General features: G+C 37.7%; 1 protein-coding gene across 2 annotated transcripts in view; it reads right to left on the bottom strand.

The window, feature by feature from the left end:
* The window catches only part of PRUNE2 (prune homolog 2 with BCH domain), a 148,191-nt gene that overhangs the window by 110,876 nt on the left and 10,123 nt on the right, over positions 1-27,192 (bottom strand). For both annotated transcript variants that reach the window (XM_054185408.1, XM_054185409.1), the window contains exons 2-4: positions 4,160-4,264; positions 3,496-3,698; positions 1,991-2,154 (exon numbers count right to left, since the gene is read on the bottom strand). In XM_054185408.1, coding sequence (XP_054041383.1) covers positions 1,991-2,154; positions 3,496-3,698; positions 4,160-4,264 — 472 coding nt within the window. The remainder of the gene's footprint in view (positions 1-1,990; positions 2,155-3,495; positions 3,699-4,159; positions 4,265-27,192) is intronic.

Here is a 27,192-nt window from a genome sequence, read left to right as displayed (position 1 = left end):
GCGCTGCTGGGAGAAGTAGAAAAGCATGAAGTCACAAATGCAGCTGTGGTTTTTAGTTTAGGTTTTGTCAATCACTTCTCATACCATACAAAAGAAGGTATGAAGGGACTCCTATATCCACTAAGTTTCTCAAACATGTGGATACATAATTAAACACATAATTAAAATGAAGTTAGTAATTTATAAAAAAGTTTTAGCTACTATGTCCCTCAAAACTAGAATTGCTATCTCTGATGCAAACACTTTCAATATTTCTCTAATAAAAGCATTTTATTTTATAATTTGGATACAGACTAGAGAGCCAAAACATGCAGGCACTTAGAACCATGTATAGTACTTGAACATGTTCTTGTTCATTATTCAGAGCACTGCCTCCTGACTCTTTCCATCACCAAACAGGTATCTTGAGAGATCCCCAAAAGCCTTTTTTGATTCTCCCTCCAAAAGCAATTATTATGCTTGGTCATTTGCCTAGATGCCTGGATAGCTACTCAACAGAAATTTGGAGCTTACAAAAATATTTCATGGCAGGTTTACTGGAGCTTATTAGCATGGTAAGACAATAAAGGAGCATGCTAAATGCTGTGTCATTGTTAATGGTACTTCTATGGGAATATTGAAAAAATAAAAATTAGCGTTAGTAATTTCTCATAAGCTGTTCATTACATTAGTTATCGCAATGGTGAATACAATGACAAGCCAAGACTCCAGTAGCTTCTGAAATCTAAATGAAGGCAAGTTTTCATAATCCTCATTAAGCATGTCCGCATTAATTTCTTTAAAGGGCATTTAACAGTTCCAACTGAAGAGTTCTGCTGCAACAAATAAACTGAGGAAACTAGTATAAACAATGAACTATGAAGACAGAAATGAAAATACTTCTGACTGTTGAAGCCTGTCATGGTTTTGGCTGGGACAAAGTTGACCTTCTTGCTCGCAGCTCACATGGTGCTATGTTTTGGAGTTGATAACGCACTAATGTTTTCAGTTACTGCTAAGCCCTCAAGGCCTTTCTGCTCCTCATACCGTCCCACCAATGAGTGGGCTGGGGGTGTACAAAAAGCTGTGAGGAGACACAGCCCAGACAGCTGACCCCAACTGACCAAAGGGCTATTCCATACCATGTGACGTCATGCTCTGTACGTAAAGCTGGGGGAAAAAGACGGAAGATGGGGACCTTCAGGGTGATGATGTTTGTCTTCCCAAGTAACCGTTATGTGTGATGGAGCCCTGCTTTCCTGGAGATGGCTGAACACCTGCCTGCCCATGGGAAGCAGCGAATGAATTCCTTGTTTTGCTTTGCTTGAGTGCATGGCTTTGCTTTACCAATTAAACTGTCTTTATTTCAACCCACGATTTTTGTCACTTTCACTCTTCTGATTCTCTCCCTCATACCACCAGGGCAGAATAAGCGAGCAGCTGCGTGGTCCTGGTTGCCGGCTGGGGTAAAACCACACAAACCCCACCCTTTATACTCTACTGGACATATAATACAAAAGAAAAGACGAGTGCAATGAAGACTTTGTTACAGTATTTTTAAACACAAAAAGTTTCGCAACATGCCATTAAAACACCATTCTATAAAAAGGTACCGCCATCAGGAGAAGCTTTAACATGTAAATATTAGATTCCAATCCATATTGTTGTCCACAGGCAGGCAGAGCCAAACTGGCAGCACTGCACATCCCCTTGAATCGACGAACTGCACAGCTTTTCCAGCTACCCAGCTGGTGTGTCGACAGCTCCATTTAATATTCTTGTCTAGTGATACAGCAAAGACCTCTCATGCCTATTTTTAAATGCACATTTTTAATATTCAATATAATGTTACTCTTTAACAAACTCTTTACTCCCTGCTTCTTTTATGAAGCTTCCCGTGGTCTTTAAAGGGATTGTTAACCAAAGAATGGATCACACTCTTTCTGCATGAGCAGATTCAGAAACACTCCATTAAACCTTTCAGTATTTAATATAAAGAGTAATCTCTCACCTCTGAGGAGATAAGCCAGTTGCTGAGTGATTAACTCTGGTGCCTCTTGAAGAATCTCTTTTACTACTAAAGAGGAAGAAGACGCTTGTAACTCCAGGCTGCCGTCACATTGCTCATCTGGATTGATGACTTTGACAACAGCTGATTCCAAACTTTTATCCTCACTATCAAGCAAATTTAAAAATTATATATATTTTTCTTTCTAGATGCTTAGACAACACAGTGAAACAGTGCAAAAATATTTTTTTTTTTAAATTCTGGACTATAACACTATTGTTACTGCTACTTGAAGTCTGCTATAAAGCTAAATAAAGTCACAATGAAGTCCTAAAATCATAATTTTTTAAATGAAGTGTTCACAGTGGTTTCATTGCTTGATACATCACTAAGTACTAAGACTTAAATGTTTACATTTCCATTATCAAAATCTTTATAATTAATAATTTGAGAAAAATATTTCTACATGTACTGAAAATACCACTCTTTCTATGAGGGAGATTTTGGATCTTCCCCATTGAACATTTTGAAAACTTACAAAAGTTCCTTTTTTTTTTTTTAATTTAGACACTTTAAGTTTCTGCTTCTAATAGCAATAACAAAGCCAAACTATATTTAATAATATAAAATGCTAATCATAATTCTTTAGAAGGGAGAAACGCAGGAAAGGATAGTAATAAACAAAAAGCAAATCTTATTGATAATTTTTCTTTGAAAAAGTGAATGACGTACTGATCTGACTGCTGTTAAAGAATCAATACTTATAAAATTTATGCATGTCTCATTTTAGATTTTCCCTATATTTATTCTAATCTACAAATGCTCCAGTGTGGGATGGGGCCATAGCACAACTATTTTAAATTAATTTCTAAAGAGAGTTGGAAGTAAACAGCATCCTTGATCGTGGGCAAGACAGGCAGACCATTATAAGGAGGCTTCCGATAAAAGACTCACTATAGGCTTGTAAATATTACCCCTTAGGGATGGGTATATGGACTACGGTCTTCCACAGAGCAACTCCAAGACTCTGGCACTGAGAACATCTGGAGACAAATGCTGTAGTTTGTATGGACTGCAATAATCTAGCAGCCATCTTAACGGTACATACGCAAGTGTGCTGGCCATCTCCACATCAATGTAAGAGTCTTAATGCCTTTAGCAAAAGCTAACTAAGCAGCAGGAAAAGAATCTGATCTCTTATTTACTGGTCACAGGAAGCTTCCAGACTATTTAAATTAAATTAAAAATATCTAATCTAAGTTGTGTAAAAATACAAGGTCCTTAAAAAAGGGAGTTCCATTAAAAGTGACAGAAAGACCACTATTTAGTTTGTTACATTTAATGGACATAATGGGAGACAAAATATATTTTAACTTCCTTTTTTTTTTTTTTGGCTGTGTTAACATAGAAATACCAATATTAATGCAGAAAAAATGTAAAATACAATTTTTAAAACAGCTCAAACCCGCATACACATAAGCCATCTTGTTGTACATACAATACAATACCTTGTCAGCATGTTGCTGTTTACAAGTGTTAAAGACAATTTCCCTTCAGCATTCAGCTGGTGCAAATTGATTTCATCTCGGAAGATGTGGAATGACTCCGGGATATTCAGCTCCTCCAATATAAATCTTGTCTCTGTGAGGTAGCTAAAATCTCTTCTTGGTATGTTCAACACGGGTAAGCAAAGAACATCAGGAGGACTGACCTGTAACATAGGTGTGCATCTGTCAGAGAGGCATATAGTAAGATCTGTTTTTTATTAGGAAGATGTTTTAACAGAATGAGCAATTAGAAACAGTCCGAGTTTTCTGTTTGTTCCCCTGCCCCCCCTTTTACTTAATTTTTTTAAAAACATCTTTTCCTTTTTTTCTTGTTCTTCTGTTTCTGTTTGCTGGGATCAGAATCACTACAGAATCACTGGGAAACTAAGAAGGAGAAAGAATCATGTACAGGGTTGATTTTTCTACTGCTATTGAATAAGCCAGCTTATACCCACTCATTGCTTTTTGTATAAAAATAAATGTAGATTGTTTCTATTTAAAAACCTCACTGCTGATTATGACAAAGTCATTGTCCAGAATAACGTTTTTATAGTATGTTTTAATTGACTTAATAAGATGCCTGTAACAACCTGGAACGAATGAGTTAAGACCGTTTTTCCATTACCTTGTCTAGAAAGTAGGCATAGGCCAGAGTAGAAATGAGTGAATCCAAGTCACAGGATTTATTCCCAAGAACGACATGGACTTTCTCCAGGCGTTTGCTCCTGTTCTATAACACATTAGAAGACAATTGCAATGAGTGACAATGGTGAGAAAAAATAAAGCCCCATCACAAAGACTCTTCAAAAGACAAGTTAAATATCAGGCATTGCCCTCAGTTGTGGTGATTTTCCCCACTGGATGAAGGAATGCACTTATTGTGAGATCAGGCATGTTTCCTTGACTTCACAGCACCCAAGAAAGCCAAGAAATCTGGGTTTCATAAGAGACGCCCATTTGGAACCCAAACGAGATCTGAACTGACAGCCCCTAGCAGCAAAGTAACAGACAAGCAGCTTCGTGTATATGTGGAAAAAGCTTTTGAAAGCACCTCACAAATGTAACAAGAAAAGCAGTCCTAAAGAGCATGGAAATACACATAGCAAACTATATATATCAAGTTGTAATTTTACTTTTCCCATTTTTCTTCTCTTGGCTGAAATCAGTAACTAGACAAAGTAAGTGGCTTTCACTCTGACTCTTCAGAAGCTGAACACACCTGGTGAAGCACTGAGAGCTTTCAGATGTTCTCACTTGCAAAGGGAACTGAGTCTGATCTGCATTTAATAAAATTAGAAGCCTTCCAAACACAAGGAAAAGAAAAGACAGACCAACTGTGTGAAAGCAAAATATTGCAGGGAAGTGCCTGCCGCCTTCACAATAGCACGAACAAAATGTAAGGTGACGTTTTTCTCTTGTGCACATCGTTAATGTCAAGCTAGCTGCATGGAAACATTCCAGTTTATTTTCTTTTAATGAGCTATGCTTCTTAATTTGAGAAACATATCTGACTGACACTAAGTAGATGTAACAGAACCAAATATATGCAATTAACCATTTTTTTTGTTGTTGTCGTATACAGGCTGATGTACATTTGGTTACTTTGAATTAGGATTCTGGATATAAGATATAAAATAAAATCTTAATCTTTCAAAAGAAGTATACTATCCTCAATAATTATGAATGTGAATTTTTTTTTAAACCAACCTTTTTTCTCTGTGTCTAATCTTACCTCCATCTGGATATAAGGAAGGAATTTAGTTCTCTTTCCCTTATATGGAACACAGCCATCAAAATACCTTTGGGTAGTAAAACCAGGACACCTATTCTCCATTCCCTATGTACTTGGAAAGACACACAGCTTTCTGAAAAGTACGAAGTCTGGAACAGTTATGTTCATTTAAGCTGCAGGCTTAAATGCAGCAATAAACTGTCTTCATTTTCCTCTTTTCAGTATATTTTTTGTCACATTGTTCTTCTGTAACATACATTTCTGATTGATCAGCCACCCCAAGGAATGAAAATAAAGTTCATGAGCTGATCCTTTTTCAGTATTATTCAGCGTATAGAAGTCTTTTTCTTTAGGTACATCATAACTGCATAGCAAATGACTCAACCCTGAAAAATGAGGAAACTGAATGAACTGATAAATTGATTATTAAATCTACAAAGTCACCCACCTCTAGGAATCCAGTGCAAACAGCAATACAAAAAAATTCAAGCCATCTGATGCTGCTACGTATTTTGTACCTATAAAACCATTTGCTTACTGTTGATCATATTCCACAAAATCTATCCCACAGAGAGCAAGGATCCTCAAAAGTCATCTGAATTTCTGTGGTGAATGTCAGACCTATTCATGCCAATAGGTACTTGAGTGTTTTCTTTTGAAAAATTAAGACATTTTGTTTCTGAACCCTACACTTGACTTCTGAAGAAATGAGAAAAGCATGGCTATAAACAGCAGAACACAAAGAGAACACAGTGGAGCAAGAAAGCTCTGGAGACCATCTCTTCGTAATCCAAACAGGTCAGCTAGCCATCTGAGGACTGATCTTTTTTAACTCCAGCACACCAGACTTTCATCAACGCATATGAACCAGAACAGGCTGTGGAAGGACAGGCCATCTCCCTGGACTGTTCTCAAGAGCTTAACAAGAACTCTGGGATGGAGCTTAGTAAACTAAGTTTTTAATAGGACAGTAAGCAGACTAACAGGGAGAGGGTGTATTTCTTGGTCAGGCTGTAAACATACTATCCCTCCAAACAACTGCTGGTTTCTTCCAGAATATTTCTGCCTAAGATAAACACGCAGTCAAGATAACCTACTAGCTACTGCCAACTCTTTCCCAAAGGAAAGGGAATGAAAACAAATTTCTAAAGGTGTTTAGAGGTTTCTGTTGCACACTGCCTTTCTCTGGTCACTCCAGAGAGGATATATTTCTGTTTCGTCCACTACAATTTATTATTTTAATCACTCTGCCTCTCCTTGAGTAAGGATCAGTTCATTTGCACACAACGATGCCACTTCACTCCCTGATCTCTCTTTGGTGACCTTTGGTAAACTGTTTTTGCTATGGGTTTTTTCTGATAAAATATGACAGCTTTTCTACTAATGTTAAAATACAAAGTCAACCTGTAAGTCCTCTTGGTAAGTAATTCAAGCATCTATTTCACAGATTCCAAGGCAAAAACTGGCCAGAACCAAGAGCAAAGAAAGTCTGTACTTCACATTCTGATGATGTAAGACACACTGATGAGAAAAAAGTGATAGTCCACATCTTGTTTTACAAGTCTGAAGAATTTTCTTTATTTAAAGAAGCGTTAAAGCCTTCCAATACCAAATAATTTTTTACTAAACTAATTATTACTAATAAAATAAATAGGTAGACATATGTATTAAGAATGTGGAATACTTTTGGACAGTTGATTCTTCCTGTAGTTCTGGAAAATTGTAAAGCAAGTAAAACATAACAAAAACAACCTAAAATACCACTCCTAATTAGTACTAGAAAGCACAAGATGTTTGTTATTACTTTCCTGAATGAAATCCTCCATTTTCTGAACAAATATTCTTATTCGCACAAGTAATGCATTCTCCCAAAGACAAGCTGGATTCAATGAACCCTATGGGTCCCTTCCAACTAAACATATTCTATGATTCTATGATACATATCTAGGAAACAGCATAAATTTTATATAGGAAGAAATAGATCAGGCTTGCAGACAAGCTGTGCCAGCCACAGTTGCAAGTCCCATCCTAGTATTTGCATCCACATAGTATGTGCTGTCCCATTACTGGCAAAGTTAACAGGAAGATTAAAACCATCAGGCTAAGCAGCAACTCCCCTGAGCGCACAGATGTAACACCAAACCACAGATCAGGAGCTACGGCCTGAGAGCTGCAAACATTAGTCTTAGCACAAATGGGTGCCGCCTACCAATTCTAACATGGGACTACGAAAGCAACATTTTTAACCCTCAATCTGATTTGTAGTATCTTAGAAGTTGTAGAACTCAGTACTTTCCGCATGACATCACTTCCTCTGATAATCATTACTGGCACAAAGACACCACCATCCATGGATAAAAATCATGAGATACTCCTTCAGGAACAACCGGATCTTGTAGTCTATAGCCACAATGTTGCTTACTCCAACTTTTAAAGCAACCAAAAGACAGCAAGAAGGACGGTACCAATAGATCTGAAGTTATGTTAAGAGGAATAACAGAATAAATTGTTACAAAAAAATTTTCATATTGATTAAAATGTTATTTTAAGATCAATGGAACCCTCAAAACAACCTTTGTTTTCATCTCCCAGGGCTTAAATCCAAACTTATCCATAATGTAAACAGAACACTGCACAAAACAAGTGTTCCCTGTGACATGCTGCCTTTTTTGTGTATTTGGAACAAAGGTACAGTATCCCTCTCAATTATCATATCACATAATGGTTTTCAAAGAGCATATAAAAGAAATGGCATTCTCTAGCTCCGGTGACATCTTCAGCTTTGCCAGACATGTGGAAAGTTTCCTCTGTTACATTGGTACCACCTCTTCTGCGGCTGGGGAACTGTCTCCTCAGCTTCTATAGCTGTCATGGTTCAGAAACCAACATGAAACCAGCATGAGCTACTGTCTCTTGTTGTGACCTGATTTCTTATGTATTTTTTCTGGAAGATCAAGGCACAAGATACACCTGCCACTGACAGTCCTCACATGCTGTTTTAAAGACCAGTGATATCTTTTTTTTCAGCTTTCCTGATCTCTGCTGTTCTATTCCCTACGCGAAAATTTGTTCTCTTCTCGTTCCCCTCTTGCAGGTACAAGATATATGATTTCACCAGCATTTCCTCTCCTCACGTGTAGCTCCCTGAATGGCTTTTTGGTATCTTACTATTACGTATTAACAATAACCTTCCAAACAGTATACTCTCCATAAAAGCAACCCTGAAGTATGCCCTCCCAGGGCCATCCAAGCTTACTCTTTATCTTCCAGGTCTGAGATTGCTTCCTCGTCCATCATCTCAGATACAACTAGTCTACTGCTTTCTCATCAGCCAGCTAGGACAAAAGCAGCCACATGGACGTGAGGCTTCCTCTTCCAGGTCTTTCCAAGCAAAGGCCCCAGCAGAGAAACCCACAAAGCTTTAGATCCATAAACTCTGTGAGGCTTTGCTGCAATGGGACTAAAACGTAATTAACTCCTGCAGCTACCACAGCTAAACCTGAGAGGAACCATGAACCCTCAATATCTCTAAGAATTAAAAAACTTAAGAAGTTGATGATGAAACTGGAACTCAGAAATTAAACTACGTAAGAGACCACTGATCTCTTTTAGTGCTGATGGGGCTGTTTAGCTAGATTAAAGGTGAATTGTAAAATGTATAAACACTGGATGCCTCTGATAAATGAGTTAAAGAAATGATATGTCATTCTCAGATAGCATCAGTCAGGATAACTCAATTCAGTTCAGACCCGCACAGATCAACATTCATTTATCATGCTCAAAAAAAGAGATTTATAAACATTAAGCTACTTCTGCAATCTAGTAAGAGATCTCTTCTGATACTTACAGAGAAGAAACTCTCATATCTGCTCAGTTTTGTTGTCTTTAATCACATAAAAGGATTAGTATGGCAACTTTTATCTTTATGCAACTGTAGTCAAAAATGCTTTTTACAGACTCTTAAATGCATCAAACAGCTGATTCATTCAAACATACTGCATACATTGACAATCAGGTTTGCAAAAATTTGGCTAGGACATACTACTACAATATCCCACTCAAAAAATCACATTGTCTCTTCCTTTTTTCCTCTGTTAATATGTAAAATGAAATGATATTCCAAGATAACACTGAAGACTTTTTCTAGCATAAACAGGAACCCCTTCAAAACTCTCACTGTCTCAAGGCAAAAATTTTCATTCTTTTCCTCCTCCTTCATGCACACCCTCCACACACAAACACAGATGCATACACACAGCTACACGCAGCCTTGCTTTCTGAGACACTATTTTCTTTTTGCCTCAAATCTCAATGGATCTTCTGTCCTTCAACTGCAACGAAACCACTGCATTTTGCTGCACGGGATGAGACAATACTTGTCAAGGAAACCAATTCTTTGAAGGAATGAGCTATATGGCTCAACAGAAGCATATTAATAAAGAAGAAGCTGAAGAGTCACATAATAACATTGTGCCTGATGCAACGCTGAAAGCTTTTCCAACCTTGTGGCTGAAGTGCTTATAAGGGAGCATGGCTGCACAGACATACTTAGCTTTCCTGGAGATGCATGGGGAAAAAGCCTAACTACCTGGACCAAGGACAAGATAGTAATAAATATTGCAACTGAGATTTTAAGTAAGTTATTTACTTACATAAGAGAGGATTTTTGTACCTACTCAGTAGCTTTGGAAATGTACCTCCAACCCAGAGGTACAATTTATTGAGTAGTCATTTTGGAGTACATCCTGCATTTGCCTTACAGTATCAGGCAGCATTATACTTCCATAGGCCTCAGTGCTTTTAAGTTGATTATCTTTCTCCGTTGTCAAAGAAATGGCTTTAAGCCAAGGCAAAGTTAATTTAATATTTCATGCAAAGTTCAAGTTAACTTAATATTTCATAAGTCTTTTCACAAGAAAGCTTTATACTGGCCTGGAAAAAAAAAAAAAAGATGGTCTCTCATCCTGATAAATCTTTGTTTTCTCTTATTTTTGAGGACAGACAAAAAACTATTATAGTTCTCTGCCCCTGCAGTATCATATTTATCATGTACAGTATGTAATATACATTCTGGTTTACTGTAATATTTGTAAAAGACGTGGTTACATAGTGGATTCTTCCCTAAGGAACATAATTTAATAGAGAAAATTTCAAGCATGCCATATTTTTATCACTACCCGTTGGATCTATATTGTACAATATTGCTTTACTTACGGATCTAAAAAAAAAGGTTTTACAGCAAACATCAATCCCACTAGCAGGAAAAAAAAAGAGAATAAAACAAAAGGGCTATTTTCTAAATCCACACCATCTGCTTTTGTATGGGAGACACAGCCTTACAGAAAAAGATAAACAAAAATGGAACAGTCATAAAAATTCAATGCCGCCCTCAGAAATGTTTGGATAGGTATAAAATACCATCTGATATTTTGTGTTGAATGATGACAAAAGACTATGACTAGTCTGTAACAAAGACTAGGAGAAGGTCTTAGCACCTTAGTTGTCACGCATATAGAACTTACCTGAGGCCTAACTGCTACACATATTTTACCCAGTCTTACCTGCACTCCCCTCTCTGATGGTGACTGCACTTCCCACAGGAGGTTGAACATAGACTTGTTGAACAAGCATTATTGGTCCTCTGAAGCTAATACTTTAAAAGCAATATTTAAGAGTCAAGAGCTTGCTAAAGAAGGGTTTTATTTAAAAATTCCATTTCCCAAAATCACACTGTTTCATAGAAGTATGCTGATCTTTCAAAATTAGTAATGGAAATAAGGCAGGTTGATTATCTGGCATTTCAGCCAGACAACAAAGTCCTGTCCCCAGACTGTTCATGGAATTTCCACAAGACAGGAGCTCTCTTTTCCAGTCATTTCTAATCAAGAATTGGCATGGTCAGCTCTTGCTGCTGAGAATTCAATTCAATATTTCTGCGTCACCAACAGGCTCTGATTTGGCATAGAATCATAGAATGTGTTGGGTTGTAAGGGACCTTTAAAGGTCATCCAGTCCAACCCCCTGCAGTAAGCAGGGACATCTTCAACTAGATCAGGTTGCTCAGAGCCTCATCAAGCCTGGCCTTGAATGTCTCCAGGGATGGGGCCTCCACCGCCTCTCTGGGCAACCTGTTCCAGTGTCTCACCACCTTCATCATAAAGAACTTCTTCCTAATGTCTAATCTAAACCTGCCCTGCTCTAGTTTAAAGCCATTGCCCCTTGTCCTGCATTCTGCAGATAGACAAACTTCACACTGTTCAAAAAAGAATTTCTATCAACTGCAAACATCTACTATCTATTCTTTTTTAATTAATTTTACAGAATATAACTGCAGGCAAGACTGCTCTGCCTGTTCTTGAAATACCTTCTCTCTAACTTATCACACACATTTATTTACATTGAGAAAAATAAAATTGAACAATGATTTCTACATGCAATTTTCATATGAAAAAGAATAGTTGGAGTAGTCAAATAATGCAGAGATGCCATTTAGATAGCCAAAGAAGCACCACAGAATTAAAAACATCAATCAAAATCTTGTTGGCTCCTTTTAAAATTAGACTTATTCCATCAATTGGTTTGGTGTTGATTTACCACCATGTTTTATAAGCTTTACATGTTCATACTCTCTTGCTTCACCAAATTTTTGCCTTTAGGGCCAACTTTTGAGACACCACTTCTACTGGATCATAGGGTATAAGTATATGGTATACCCAGTAGTTTGGGTTTTTAAACTGGGTCATACATAGGGTACACACACAGGCCCACGTTTTGGAAGCATGACTTTGGCACCACATGTTCTGATACCAATTTTGCGGTTACATCAAGGTAAAACTTCCATTAAGTTGGACAGATATTAAATATTCTTTGTCTTAGGGAATTAAAGAAATCTAAGTTTTTATGATAGAAGATCAACAAAGTGAGGAGGGAAAAACTTATTTAAATGACCTTAGGCTCAGTAAAGATAGCACATTGCTCTTCCTGCCAAGACAAAACAGGATATACTCTTGTACGGCTAAAAAAGGAAGATGTTCCCAGCAGAATGATTACTTAAGCGTGAATCAGCAGTACTTCAACAGCCTGTCAATAGGATTCTCTATCATAGAAGTTACTAAAGTAAAAATCAAAGTTCCCCTCTTCCTTTTATGTTGCATTAACTCATTTGTTGTTCAAATTAATGGGTTCTATGAAAATTGATGCTCTCACCTAATAAATGAGTACCAGCAATACAGCATTTCAGCTCTGCAAAAGAGCAAGTTATATTCCTATTCCAGGTTATCTTTAGTGTCTAAAGCCAGTCACAGCATGTCTTTGAATCTTCAGCTCAAGTTATACAACTCCTTCCCCACTTGCCACTTAACATGTAAAGGTGAGACTGGGGTGCCTATCAGTTTACAGGACTTGATAGTATTTATCTCCTTTAGGAATTGTTTGGCTTACTACAGGATCGAGGTGCCCCCTGAGATATTAAAACCAAATAAGTTAAAAGTAGGGAGCACGTTTAACTGAGGAGCAGAGTGTCCCTGTTATATTAATTGTATCGGTTCTGTGGTGTCTCAGGAAACAACTGGTACCAATAATCCCCTACATCACACACTGCAGAAGTTAAATGAATTACAAAGAGCAAAGAGAAAGTGTACTCAAGAAAAAAAGGTGATTTTTTTTGGTGAAGGCAAGGGAATTCAACTCCAATAATACAGTTCACTTACCTACCTTTGTCACAGACTTAACATCTGACCTTAGAGTGTTTAAGAACTTTAGCTTCTTCTCTAAAACGGTGGAAGCAACTTAGCAACTGAAAATAATTTTACCAAGACTTTACCAACACTGTGCTCTACAGCAGCCTTTGGAGTTGAGCTTCATGTTTCTTAAGTGAATGTAGCCCTTAGAAGATAGGCACCAAGTTGAACAGGAGACCAAACCCAGAAGTGAGCCAACAGACCAGTAGAAATACCATTAGTGACCATATAATGAGACTGAATTCTCTGTGTTTATATGGACAATATATAAGCAGGTTTCACTCTGTTCTTTCCATTTTTTTTTATTTGTATCATCTTGCAATCTCAATGTTTCTTCTAATTTTTTATCACTGTGCTATAGATAATATTTGTGACTATACTGCACACAAATACAAATGTTATGCATAGCTACATTTTCACATTTTCATTTTGTTTCAGATCTTCTGTGTAAAATTCTGTCTCCTCTTCATCATGAACTCTATTTTAAGTGATTCAAGACAAAAAAAGTAGTCCATGCTAACAATAAAATCATAGGCACCATTTTCCCATCAGTGACTTACCTAAAATGTATTTTTTACACACCTTCAGTTGAGACAGAAAATCATAGCTAGACGAGATGATCAGGAGGCCAAAGTCACTTTCAATTTTGCCTTTCTTGTTCACCAGGTTTTTTTCATACTATAATTCTAAAACGTCTTATGCTTTTCCCCCTTTCTCTGGTAAGATTGCCTCAGAAAAGATGCAGCGTTGTTTTTTGGTTTGGTTTTTTTTTTTTTACATTAGTATTATTTTAGTCATTATTTCTTTTTCCACACTGAAAATCAGAAACCAATTAACAAGTACCCCTCTACTGTCCTTTATGCCTGCTGCAAACACCATTCCCCAAAAGAATTTTCCCCAAAGCCCTTTTTTATTATTGGCAGCTTCTTCTTCCATGAGGGAATTCTATTATTGTAACATGTTTAAGTCCAAGTGTCTTTGTGAGAGATAGATGTTGCGTTGATTTGCTGCAGAAGCTGAGCACAGACTAAAAATTACCTTGCAACACTGTGCTTGTTAGTGAAATCACAGCACACTAAGAAGCGAACACTCAGAATGAAACTTGATTTTACAAAAACAAACTATTTTTTTATTTGGGATGCTATGAGAATAGAAACATATGCTCCATTATGAGAAGGCATTGCTTTTTTATTCATACAGCAATTGGTTGTGTCTATACTGTTTAGATCCCTGAATTGCCCTCACCGTAAAACTAATATCAGAGCCATATATGTATTGCATCTGAGCAAGAGAAAATGCATAATCACATTCTTGTATTACTTTTAACATTCATATACCTTACAGCGTACGTCTAGTCACTAATAAACTTAGAACTTGTGCTGCTTTAATGTCTAATAATCTATTTTACATGGGTGACATTAGAACAGTGGAAATTTGGAAGTAATTTATTCGGTAAGTTAAGCTGGGTTCAGGCCAGGGACAGAAAGGATGTGGTGCCTCTTGAATCCATATGCAAAGGTTGTAATCCATACATCAGAAATCTTCATGTATGGAGTGATCCTCTTTCTCTGATCATCTGGGCTGTGTCTGAGTTTCGAGTCGGCTCATGAAATCCAAACAGGTCATTAATACAATAAGCCACTGAGCCCTTTTTGGAGCTGTCTGAAACCTCCTTGGTCGATTCATCTCCACAAGAAATCCAATTCAGCTGTTCTCCACCATGACAACACACACTCCCCTCCAGCACAATCAAAAAGGCATAACCCAACACCTACGTCAGTATTGTTGAACCCAGACCTTCACACACGCCCAGATGACTGGGGTCTTCCCAGTCAATCGTGTTCTCTTTTGGATTGGCTGTCTTCTGCCAGAGACGAAGTGGTGTATCAATGTGGTGCTGATGTTTAAGGGCTGATCCTGCATTCCATTTCATCAGCTAATGCCAGTACATTACTTCAGAAGCCAATAATATTTGACACATCATGTATTTTGCCTTTTCTGCATTCCACATTCCAAGGTACATTTCTCTTCTTGTGATGGCAAGCAGCCTCCACAGACCTTTCCAAATTGCTCTTAGGTCACCAAGTATGTTTCAGCATAAACATTACCCAGAACCTTTTCTGAATCAGACTTCCCCATCCATCCTTGAAGCATTAAGAAGGCATTCAAACATATTTCCTTAATACCATTTGGCTCACTGCAGATTTTTGCTGTGTTTTGAGCACACTATTGACTGCATTAAATAACCTCATAATCACATTTAAAGGCTTAGTGATCTAGTGCCACCAATGTACTAAAATATATGATAACAAATGCAGTCAGCATTTTCCATACCATATGCTTGTAAATGTTATTCTGCAGGGAACCAATTAAAACTATGGAAAATTTGGAACACAGACATATGGAACAAAACAAAGCAACTTATCTTGTCACCATGGTGCTTGCTCAGTACATCGATTAGGGAATGGTGATATTATAGGACAAACAAATGCCACTTTAATTAAAGTGTGCTGAAAGGCAATATACAGTAGCAATCTAAAACATTCATTTTTGCTGTGCTGATGTCAGTTTTCCTTCTAATGAGATAGAACAGGTAAAATACACTTCTGTAAAAACAAAAAATCCGTAAATGGTCCTATTTAAAAAAATGTAACATTAGTCCTAATTTATTGAAAAATTTTCTCTTTTAACATTCAATGATAAAAATGTAGGAAACTGAAATGGAGTGTTTGGGTTCCAGGGAAAACATTTAAAATACTGCTAACAATATAAGATTTTTCAGGAAAAAAATAAGCTTAGAGCAGGGACCTATTTTGTAAATGTCTTTCTATGAAAACATAGTGCATCAGGGAAAACACTGAATCTGATACTTGTATTTGTCCAGTGCAACTGACAATGGAAAAACAGTAAAAGCACTGGAAGAAATACTAATCACTTTGAAAAATATCCTCCAGAGGAAGCAAAAAGTTATCAGAAGGTGGAATCATGATTATCTTCTACACCTGGGGCAGGCTGGGCAAGATCTATAGGAGGAAATATACTCAAATATGCATTTCCCATTCCTTCTTGCACATCAGAGTTCAGCACTGCAATAGTTAAAGCCCCACAGTGCTCTCTTCCCCACCCCCCAAAATAAGAATCTAGAGGTTACATGTTTTGGGTAAGACTCCTGCCTTATTACTCTTGTATAGTGTCAGTGCCACCTTGAACTGACATACAGATGGTGACACTGCAAACAATATTTACAGTGATGGTTTTTATAGCCCCTCTGAACAACAGCTCCATTTCACAATCTTTTGTCTTCACATAGAACATACGTGTACCGGAGCCAATGTTTTAAATTTAATGCACTAGGACAATTGGTACAGAAAAAAAAAAAAAGAAGGAACAAATTATGTTAATTCTGCTGGCCAGCACAGTAATGTTCTAGCACAGCCAAGATGTCTCAAGAACCACAATACAATAAACACATCCTTCTCACACAGAGCTATGTAGCCAGATTGTCACTGTAGCTACCAAAAAAAACCCCACCTTGAACAAAGGTGAACAAATAAATAGTCTATTGAGTGCACAGACAGACTTTACCTGGCACAGTAGTGCAGTTTCATCTCATAAAAGACAAGTTATACAGAGAAGAACCATAGAAATAGAGAGTATATAGTATTAAAGATGATCTTCATGGTCAGCATATCAACTATTGCTCTAAAAGTATGGAAAATAATAGAAAAAAATCATTTAAGGTGTAATTACAAAGTAAGTTGAAGCAGTGTTTCTATTTTAAAGCTATAAAAAATATTTTTTAAAGATATGTTATGCCATTCATTTCTGTTTAAAAATTTGGTAAGCATTAACAGAATATAAGAATAAAGAACACGCTTAGAAGAGATTTTTTTTTTGTTTAAGGTTTGGCGCAGTTTCATCCACATTGACTAAGGTTTTCACAATGTATTATTTGAAATTTTATTAAGCAGGAGGAAACAGTAGATATAAATTGACAAATGCACATACGAAGAGACACTAACAACTGATTAAGTAAGACATCGTCTTCAACGATAGCTTTGCTGAATCCTCTCAGTTAACACCAAAATGGGCAATTCATCATTCCTGGCAAATCTGCTGCCCTAGCCATTTCAAAAGATAAAGATATTTTAGAAAAAAATACGGTAATGACAAACAAAATAAATTACATTAATATTTCAACTTTACCGTTCAATTGACAGATCAACAATATCTTCTAGCTTTATGCTTAACACACTATGATGTATTTTTAATCTATGGAGAACACTGATAACTGCATCCTCCCCGACATGAGGGAAAAACCCTTGATTTTCCTCAGCAATCAAGCTCTTGTTTTCAACTGAAGAGCACACTGCTAGGAAAAGCAGCACCCATTGATTTCTGTGTCTGCTGCAGTTAAGAACAAAGGGTCCAATGGTAAGGAGAGATACGTTAGCTAGCAAAGGACAATCTGCTTCCTCTCAGGCTAATACCTTACTTCCACTGAATCACAGAGCTCTAAACTTGCTCAAAGTGATTCTAAAGGTAAAAAAAATCCAAGAGCACAACATCCCTCCTTGCACAGAGAGAAGTTCTTAAATCTCTGGGCATGGGGGGAAAAAACCTGAACCAACCAACAACAAAAAAAACCCACCCCAAACCCCCAAACCTAAGTACATAAAAGGGACTTAGGCAAGCCAAAATAATCTGATGCACAAGACTGATCACAGCAGCCAGACCCACACTTTTCTACCAGTAAAATCTGAGAACACTGGTGGGGCATTTAGAATTTGCTTCTAGTTAAACCCTACCTCAGTGACTAGTGACACAACATACTCCATCACACGGACATTCAGTCTGTGACAATTCGACAACTTCTGTGTTTCCAGCTGTGAGAATGCTGCAACACACAAACTAGAATTCCACTGTATTCAAGGTGTTCAAAGTGTTAAAAAAAGGGATTCATCACCCTTGGAGATACTGACAAGCATCCAATTAAACACTTTTCAGAACAGGAACAGCGGTAACATTAGAAACAGGTAATAATTTCATGGCTTTCAGTGTAAGGTCACTCTCCGTTCCCAATCTGACGTTTCTTTAGCATATTATTTCTTAGTTAACTGCATAAATCTCAGCACATCAGAGGACTACTACACAGCATTTTATGTAATAAAAGCATTTTGCACAGAAAGAACAAGAGAAAAAATGCGTAGCTTGCTTTCCCTTATACAGCAAGCATGTATTGGCCTTCTACTGCTGCTGAAAGGATACCTGTTCAACATTAATGGAATTAGGAAAGTCTGTTAAAAATAAACATGGCATAATTCTTCCCTTTCTTTTACCAGCTAAATAGAACAATATTTTTTCTCAGGATCAGTCAAAGAGGATAAGGTATAATGGCAACATATTTACACGCAGCTGTATTTGAACATGCAATCTCTGGCCCCAGGTGGGAGTTTATACATATAAATACCAACATATACTTGCCACTCCTGAATAAAAAAGCGCACCAGGTCTTAAAAGAAAATACTGACTTGAAAGAGATTTGAGATATTCCACTACATGATTACTCAAACAGATTAGTAAGCCATTTATATTTATACAAGGACCAACCCGCAGAGGCTTTGTGATTTGAGTCACAGGCGCAGCAATAGATGAGAAGCAAATTTTGAGAATGAGGTCTACTTATAAAAATAGACCATTATGGCTATCAGGAGATCCATGTCCACTTGCTGAAGTCACATGAATATTGCATTCCTGTGATTTTAAAACCAGACATACAAATACACTGTAATGATTTCCGCCAACTGGGGATGCTAATAATTACGGTAGTTATCACAATTAGCATCAAAATAGAAAGTTCAATGTGTGATTAATTTTTTTCTTTAAAAACAGTATATAAGATACATAGGTAGCAACATATATACATGTTTTAATAAGACTATGAGACAAAATATCTATTTTGTTATGAAGGGGATATTGTGAAGCATTTGGGCTATGCAACATGCTTAACATTAGCAAGAAAACCTGCAGTTTTTCCTCTGCTGACATTCAGTCTGTGAAATCAATTAATGTGATACAAAATGGTAGTTGTGCTTAACAATAAGAGGAAACTCAAAATGCCATTTAAAAATGCATGACATGGGGAAAGTTTGCAATACAGTTAAATGAAATCTACAAGTAACTGCTCCTCATGAACGGAATTCTCTTTTCAGGAATGCTTCAGCATAGAAAACAACATTCAGAGAATGTAGTAGAAAATATTTAAATAGCAAAATCTCTTAATATATAACTCCTCAGAAAAAATTACAATCAGATTTGGAAGTTTGAATACATTACAAATAGCAGGACACAAAGACAAGCATCATCCCTGCCTAAGCACTTCCTTCATCCGTCATGGCTAAATGATACAAATAATATGACAGTCAGTACCCAAAAGTTAAACTAGCAAAGGCTCAGCATAAACATTCAGAAAGCCAAAGAGGAAAAAAAAAAAAAAAAAAAGAAAAAAGAAAAAAGAAAAAAGAAAAAAGGCAAGACATTTCAGAAATTCTGTCCAAAGGAAACAGAGCAGTACAGTATGGTTCCCAGATACGAAATCATTGTTCCCAGATACTAAAGTGCCTTTTTAATGCTATGTAAGGGCAACTGATTCTCCAAATACCACAGATCTGACATTAGTACCAACTACAGCTCAAACTGAACCTCAAATTAAAGTTGCAGAAAGAGCACAAAGCTTAGCAGCTTTCTCAAGCAGCATTAGTATATTTCTCCTATTTCCTCCAAAATACCTTTGGTCTTGCCACAGAGTGCTGAACTGTGCCAGTGCTACTTACTTGATTTCTTATTATTGATCTTGGTAAAGATACTTTGCCCTTTCTTCAAACTTTACTGTACAAATTGTAATTTAGCCAAGCTCCCACCTCCAAATTCCCAAAATTATTGACTTTTCACTCCTAAACGTCTTTCCCATTTTAAAAAATTACTATATTTTATGTTTTTGAGGATTTACATATTTCTATTAAAAAACCCCTAAATTTTTACGTCTGTGATGCGATGAGGTTACAGTAACCTCTTATTTTACCATCAAAAGGTAAGACTCTTAAAGTACAGATGCAAAACTGCCTACAGGTATGGACACTTTACATGTCAGGCGTTGGTGTGTGCACGTACATATTCATCTACGCATGATGGCTATGTTCAGCAGGACAGAGTATCTGCATATCCCCCTATTTAATAACCTCTTATTTAAGAGCAACTACTGTGTAAGTTTATAAGGCTTTAAATATGAGGAATACCTGTTTAAGAATTAATGCTCCACACAGAAGTTGTTCACAAGCAGAGAGAGATCCTGTTTTCCATCCCCACCTCAGAGATTGTATGGCCAGTCCTTTGCATGTTTGCTCCAGTTCTCCTCACTACCAGCACTGCAGAAACAGAACTAATTAAACCCAACCCTTTTCCCACCCTTCTACTGGTTTCCTGGTACAGCAGCTATGAGGGCCTGAGGACAGGGATAAAAAAGGTATGACACCTGACCTACTGAGCACATTTACCTTACAGACTATCACTAGCTAAAAAGAACACATCACACTGATGTTCTGTGTCTTCCTTTTTCTCCCCACTGATAGCAAGTCCAATTCTAGGATTTGGCACTAATTTCTGTAATTAAAGGGCAGATGATAAAGAACTAAAATCAGACTTGTTGATGTACTTGCAAGAGACGTGTTTTAAGAGATAGAGACTAGACAGCTTTTGTATTAGATGCTGGATGACAGACCAAACTGTCAAAAATAGAAATAACATTGTGGCTTAGCATGGCCTTCTTCAGAACGAATAGAAAAACCTTTCTTCTCACACACCATTCCGCAACAGAAGCTACAAGCACCAAAGAGGAGAGGGATGGGAAAACCCATCTCTCTGTGACTGGAAACACCCCACTAATTCCAACTGACATTTGGTCCCCTTGATTTACACTGCTCTCTGGCCTCCCCGTACAACTATTAAATCTATACAAGTGTTTTTATATGGGCTTGCCAAGAAAAAGACCTAGTTACTAAAGCTCAGTGGGTTTGAGCTATTTTAAACTTTATGCATGTTGATTTACATTAATTAAATGCCCTCAGAAACATTTGCAATTATGTAAAGTTGGGCCCCTGAAATTAATATCTCTCTAACAATAGTAACTAAAAATTGCAGACAGAGAATGTAAGCATAGGGAAAGAAGAAAGTTTTCAAGACTCAAGTCAAGTTTTCAAGTTTATTTAGATTCTTGACAGAACCAGGAACCAAGTAGGAGACTTCCGCATTCAATACATAATATCTTTCATATTATCATTCTACCTCCCACTTTTCTCTTTTTTGGTTTGTTTATTTTTTTTTTGGTTTTTTGTGTTTTATTTTTTGTGTAGTTTTCACTCCCTGGCCTTGACCCTGTCTCACTCACCAATCATTTCATATAAAGTTCCATGATTTCCAGGAAGCTATCCCTAACTTTAAAGTGTCAGACCATAATCTTGTTCAAAATAGTATCCAGTGTTAATGCACAGGGATAGAATGGGCCTTGCAAGTACCCAAGTATTCTGTAAGGATGCAGAGAGTGCAAAAAAAATTCCCTTGCCCTGCCTGTTAGCTGTTCTTATAGGCTTTTGCTTATTTTTCTTATTACAGCAGTGGTTTCTAACTCTCAGTGCACACAACATGCTCTTCTATCACCTATCAATCTAACTCACATAAAATTATCACAAAAATGGGTTGCTTTCTAAACATTCAGAAATGTGTTAACGGGTTCTCAAAACAAATACAATGGCGTGTTACTCTTCCACAAAAAAAAAAAAAAAAGCATATTTGAATTAGAAAGCATGCCACGCCTTAGCTTCTGTAGACTGTCAGAGATGAATAGCCCACTGTGAGGGCTAAATCTTTTTAACTTGAAGATAAATGATCTCTCAACTATAGCTGTGTACAGTGTCGGTGACATCCAGTCACCTGTTCTGTTTACTGCAGCTGTGGATTCTGCTGGGATCTCTGGGGGACGGAGCTTAGCCTCTCTTTCCTGTTAAAAATGACAGTTAGTTGACTTGAAATGCTTTCTCAAGAACCTGCGATGCTCTGAAAGTATCTCTCAATGAGACACTTACTAATATCCAGCCTTGAAAATACACATAAGAGCATGCCAAATTATGACTACATGGAAGAACAGATCTCTTTTAGGTTTTGTAGAAAAGCCTGCAAAAATTTGTTTACCATATTTCTTTTAGTTTCAAAGGAAGAATTAAGATCTCTTCATATTTCATAGAATCATAGACTCCTAGAATATCTCAAGTTGGAAGGGACCCATAAGGATCATTGCGTCCAACTTCCTGCACCTCGCAGGACTACCTAAAACTAAACCATATGACTAAGAGTGTCGACCAGACGCTCCTTGAACTCTGACAGTGTGGTGCCATGACCACTTCCCTGGGGAGCCTGTTCCAGTGACCGACCACCCTCTCAGTGAAGAACCTTTTCCTAATGTCCCATCTGAACTCCCCCTGATGCAGCTTCTCTTCATTCCATTTCATGTGTCCTGTTGCTGGTCACGGGAGAGACGAGATCAGCACCTCCCCCTCCACTGCCCCCCTTGAGGAAGCTGTAGACTGTGATGAGATCACCCCTCAGCCTTCTCTTCTCCAAGCTGAGCAATCCAAGTGACCTTAGCTGGTCTTTAGAAGTCTTGCCCTTGGGGTCTTCAAATTAAAGAGAAAATAGATCATTAAGAGTACTTTACTTCTCGAACAGTTTTTGTCAGAAAGGTAAAAGCTATAGCATGAAATAGGGGCATAAGGGAAGTCTAGTTTCCCCTTTCTTTAGTTATGTAGATTTATCTAAGAGAACAGTATTTCCAATACCTATGAAAGATGCCAACCAGACCAGACTTATTCAGTTAGGTCTCCGCTCCTGTCACCTCAGGAGTTTTCTTGCACATGTCAATAATTCTGAGAAGAAGCCTCCCTAGAGATGAGTGGGACATACAACACACTGCACCCCCTGGCATCACCTGAGCTTGACACCAGTCATACTTTTTGGGAGATGCTCTACAGCATCCATACCAGTGCACGTACGTGCATGTGCATGCACAAAACACAGGCGGCATCCCCCCGCTGGTTCAGTGGGATTTCAGAAGTCGCCTCGCACTGCAGTCAGGTGTAGAACTCTGCCCAAGGGCTCCCTAGTCCATTAACCCACTTACAGAGAGAGGATTTGTGTTTCTCTCTGTGCGTGCGAGTGACAGAGGGTGCAAGCGCACAAGCAAGTGAACTAGATTGAAGTTGTAATTTAATAATATGGGCTAAGCGAAAACTGGTACAGCTGGGATGTCAGGTTGGACAGCCACAGTCTTTACACCTTCCTTCTAGTGTCCTCTATCTTGGCTTCTTTTCTTTTGCTAACATATATGCTCTCTACCTAAAGGATCTATGTAGTCACTTTGGAAACATTAAAATCAAACCTGTACTTTGAAGCGAGTCACATGTTCTCACAATGCAATAAATCTGTAACAGAAGTTTTCAGGTGCCTGAGAGAGATGTTCTCACCTTACAGTGCTTGGAGTGCAATCTATTATATCACCTTTTAAGCTTTCAAATTAGACAGAACATGTCAGATTACTACCCCAGCTTAACTTCTGCTATTGTACCACTGGGTTGCTGCCTCAGCTCAAAACAATGCTATGAAATAGTGCTGGGTTTTTCCTGCTTTCTGCCATAATCCTAGCATCTCTTAAGCAGAATTCCTTGTCTCTCGATTACGCATAAGCTTCATTTGTATAACCACTTCTCATTTATGGAAGCAAAGAGTACATTCTGCTCTTACAGACTTAGGTTAATTCAATATCAGTAATTATTATCTGTTTGGGAGAGAAGCAGCTAGATTATAATCACTACTTAATATGGCAACTAACTAGGTTGCTTTTTCTACAACATCATCAAACAGCACCAATCGAAGCTGTGAAAAACTGAAATGTGCAAAGAATTGAAATGAGTATCTACCTAGCTTAAAAAGTAAGTGATTAAGCACTCAGTTAACAACAGAGGATACATGTAATTAAGCTAGAAAAATTTAGAATGTCATTTCATATCTCGTTTAGCATTCTTGCTTATTTTCCAGTGCAGGAAAATACAAAGAGAAATAACCTCAGAGTCAGACAGGATGAACTGTCTGGTTGTGTAGCAATGGACAGCATGTCGTTAGGCAGCACAGAAAATGGCAGTTCATAGACAATCATAAGCCAAAAGGCTAATATAACCTAAACTACACAGAACCAACCTGTACCTCATTGGCTGGCACAGAAGGAAATGACAAACTGCAATATTACAAGCACTCATGGAGGACCACAAAGTACACTACAAAGGGCTGAAACAGCTGAAATTTACTGAGAGACTATACCCATTTCACACAGTTTGGTATGTACGCCCCCACTCCTAAAAGCCACATGGCAATATTATGGCTCTGACTATCAAATATCCCACTGGCAGGAAAGGAGAGAAAGCAGGAGGAGGAAAAAGGAAAAAGAAAATATCTTAAATATATAAATAAAGATCTCATTCCTTTCCCCTCTTTGGAAGCTGCAAAGTTGAGGAGAAAAGGAAATATGAAGGTAAGTTCATCTGCTTATTGCTGTCTGCATTAAAAGAGAGCATTTTTATATTTAGTGTTCCATTTTAGCACACTGAAACCAGTCTCTTCTGTGTTTCTCAGTATAAACATAAACTAATGCTACCAGAATTGGCATTACTGTATTTTCACCACAGTAACACAAAGCAGAACTTGAATTCGCAACCTAATAGAAAAGTTGCAAGGCATTTGACAGCAAGAATACAATCTCAAATAAATTCTACAAGATGACTGGTTAAAAAAAAAAAAACTGAAAGTTTTCTCAAGCAATGATTTCTGCCACCATAGACAATTAGGCAAAGAGACACATTCAAATTATTTTATATGGGGGCAGATATGGAAGACAGAAATGGCATATAAACTGTTTCCATAACTAGTAAGCCATACGCTTTAACTTGCTCAAGAAACAAGATCAGAGTGCACACAGAATCATAGAATGGTTCGGGTTGGAAAGGACCTTAGACATCATCTAGTTCCAACCCCCCTGCCCTGGGCAGGGACACCTCCCACTAGACCAGGCTGCTCAAAGCCCCATCCAGCCTGGCCTTGAACACTCCCAGGGATGGGGCATCCACAGCCTCCCTGGGCAACCTGTTCCAGTGCCTCACCACCCTCACAGTAAAGAATTTCTTCCTGATATCTAATCTAAACCTACCCTCTTCCATTTCGAAGCCATTACCCCTCGTCCTATCACTACATGCCCTTGTAAAAAGCCCCTTTCCAGCTTTCTTCAGTCAAGCAGATTTCACAGTCTTGATACTTACCTAAACTTAATTAAAAATTTCTTTACATCAGTTCATTTTCTCTATCAGCTGCAATTTGTGTTTTATTTAGAATCTGTAAATAAATTATCTTTTCAGACTGTGAGATTGTAACCGGCCCAATTCTCACACAGTGATGGGGAAGGGGGGCGGGGGGAGGGCGGTTAAGTTGATGGCTGGTTTGGTTTGGTTGTTTCTTGTTTTAAATGAAGGCTCAACACTTTGCTATTGAGACAGGGTCATACGAACAAGTATTGCACAAACTTTACAAAACAGATCAACCAAAAAACTTCAGACTCGGCCTTAGAAATCCCTCTTCCACTGTGCAAACACTGCCAGTTGAAAACTGTGCAATGATTTTGGGAGGTGAACAAATAGCTGCTAAGATTAGATGACTTAACTCATTTCCACATGCAATCTAAAACAAGATACGAGTCCACGTCTCTGGAGATGAAAGACTAGAACTCCGATCTGCACCACCCTCTCCTCCCTGGAATGAATACTTTAATGCACAGTTACACCACACTTCCAAAGAATAAATGAAGTCACTGCTTTTGCTTATTCTTCCTAAGACTGACAATGGGGAAGTTCTAGTGTGCATCAAATTCTCAATGGTGGGGAAAAATTCCACAGAGTAGCATGGAACTGTTTTTATATGAGTTTATGTAGCAAACCTCTCGAAATATGCACAAAGCAAAGAATTGTATAAAGCCATCCCACACCTCTTCCTCTCATATACAAAACAACGTTTATGTAAAAAATAGCCAAGATGCATAATTTTTAAGCTGGCTGCAGCAACTGCTCAGTTTATCTATCATTAGCCTCTACAGTTCCACTGTATCACAGAGAGATAAATGCACACATTTCCCTGAGGGGTAGCAGAGAGGAAGGATACAATCCCTTACCACAGACTACGCCTCAATGATACAAACCCCTCACAAATTGAATGAGTAATTCATTTTGAAGGAAAAAAATAATAAACCTGTTATTCAGGTAAACTTGAATTACAGCATTTTTGCTAGTGAAAAAATTACCACAGCTATTATCTCAACTAAGTCAAGAGAAAGGACAGCTAAGTCCATCTTCGCAAAAAGGGGAAATTTTCCTTGTTTTCAGCACTAAAGTTCTTTTGATTGAATGGGTTTTGATTGATTTTATGCTTGCTGAATTAAAAGACCAAAAACTCAAAGCAACAGAGAAATAAATCCAAAAACAGACAGAGGCTCGAAGTGAAAGAGTGGTTTTAAAATCATATCTGGTCTTTTAACTTGATAAGACTATTCACTTCAAACATGTAAACCATGTAGGAAGCGGTCAGGCTGACTTTTACAAGATTTCACACAGACATAAACCTCTTAAATGCACAGGTACCTCACGTAAAGCCACTTGCCCTTCTGAGTAGTGTGAATACTCAGGATACAGTCTTGAAGAGATTTATCTGTAAGAAAACTAGGTAAACATACGTGAAACTTCTATGGACTGCAAACATGCATCATCAAAAATAGTAGTATACTTTTCCAGCAAGTTAACCTATCACTGCACTCCATCTGACTCAGCGGTAATCTAGCCAGGCCTGCAAATGACTTTCAGCGTTGAAACCTTTGTTAAGTAAAATAAAGGCTGCTGAATCAGTCAACTGATCATTTGCCAACTGTCTATATTTAGGAGAAACTGTCCCTCCAAGTGTTTGAAAGTTTACGATTTATCACTGCTTCACAAAGAGTCAAATACATTCCAAATGGAGCAATTCTGCTTCCCTTAGAAAAAAAAAAAAAAA

The sequence above is a fragment of the Rissa tridactyla genome, chromosome Z (genome assembly GCF_028500815.1).
Source record: "Rissa tridactyla isolate bRisTri1 chromosome Z, bRisTri1.patW.cur.20221130, whole genome shotgun sequence".
In the NCBI taxonomy this organism is placed as follows: domain Eukaryota; kingdom Metazoa; phylum Chordata; class Aves; order Charadriiformes; family Laridae; genus Rissa; species Rissa tridactyla.
This window is presented reverse-complemented; position numbering and strand designations above follow the sequence as displayed.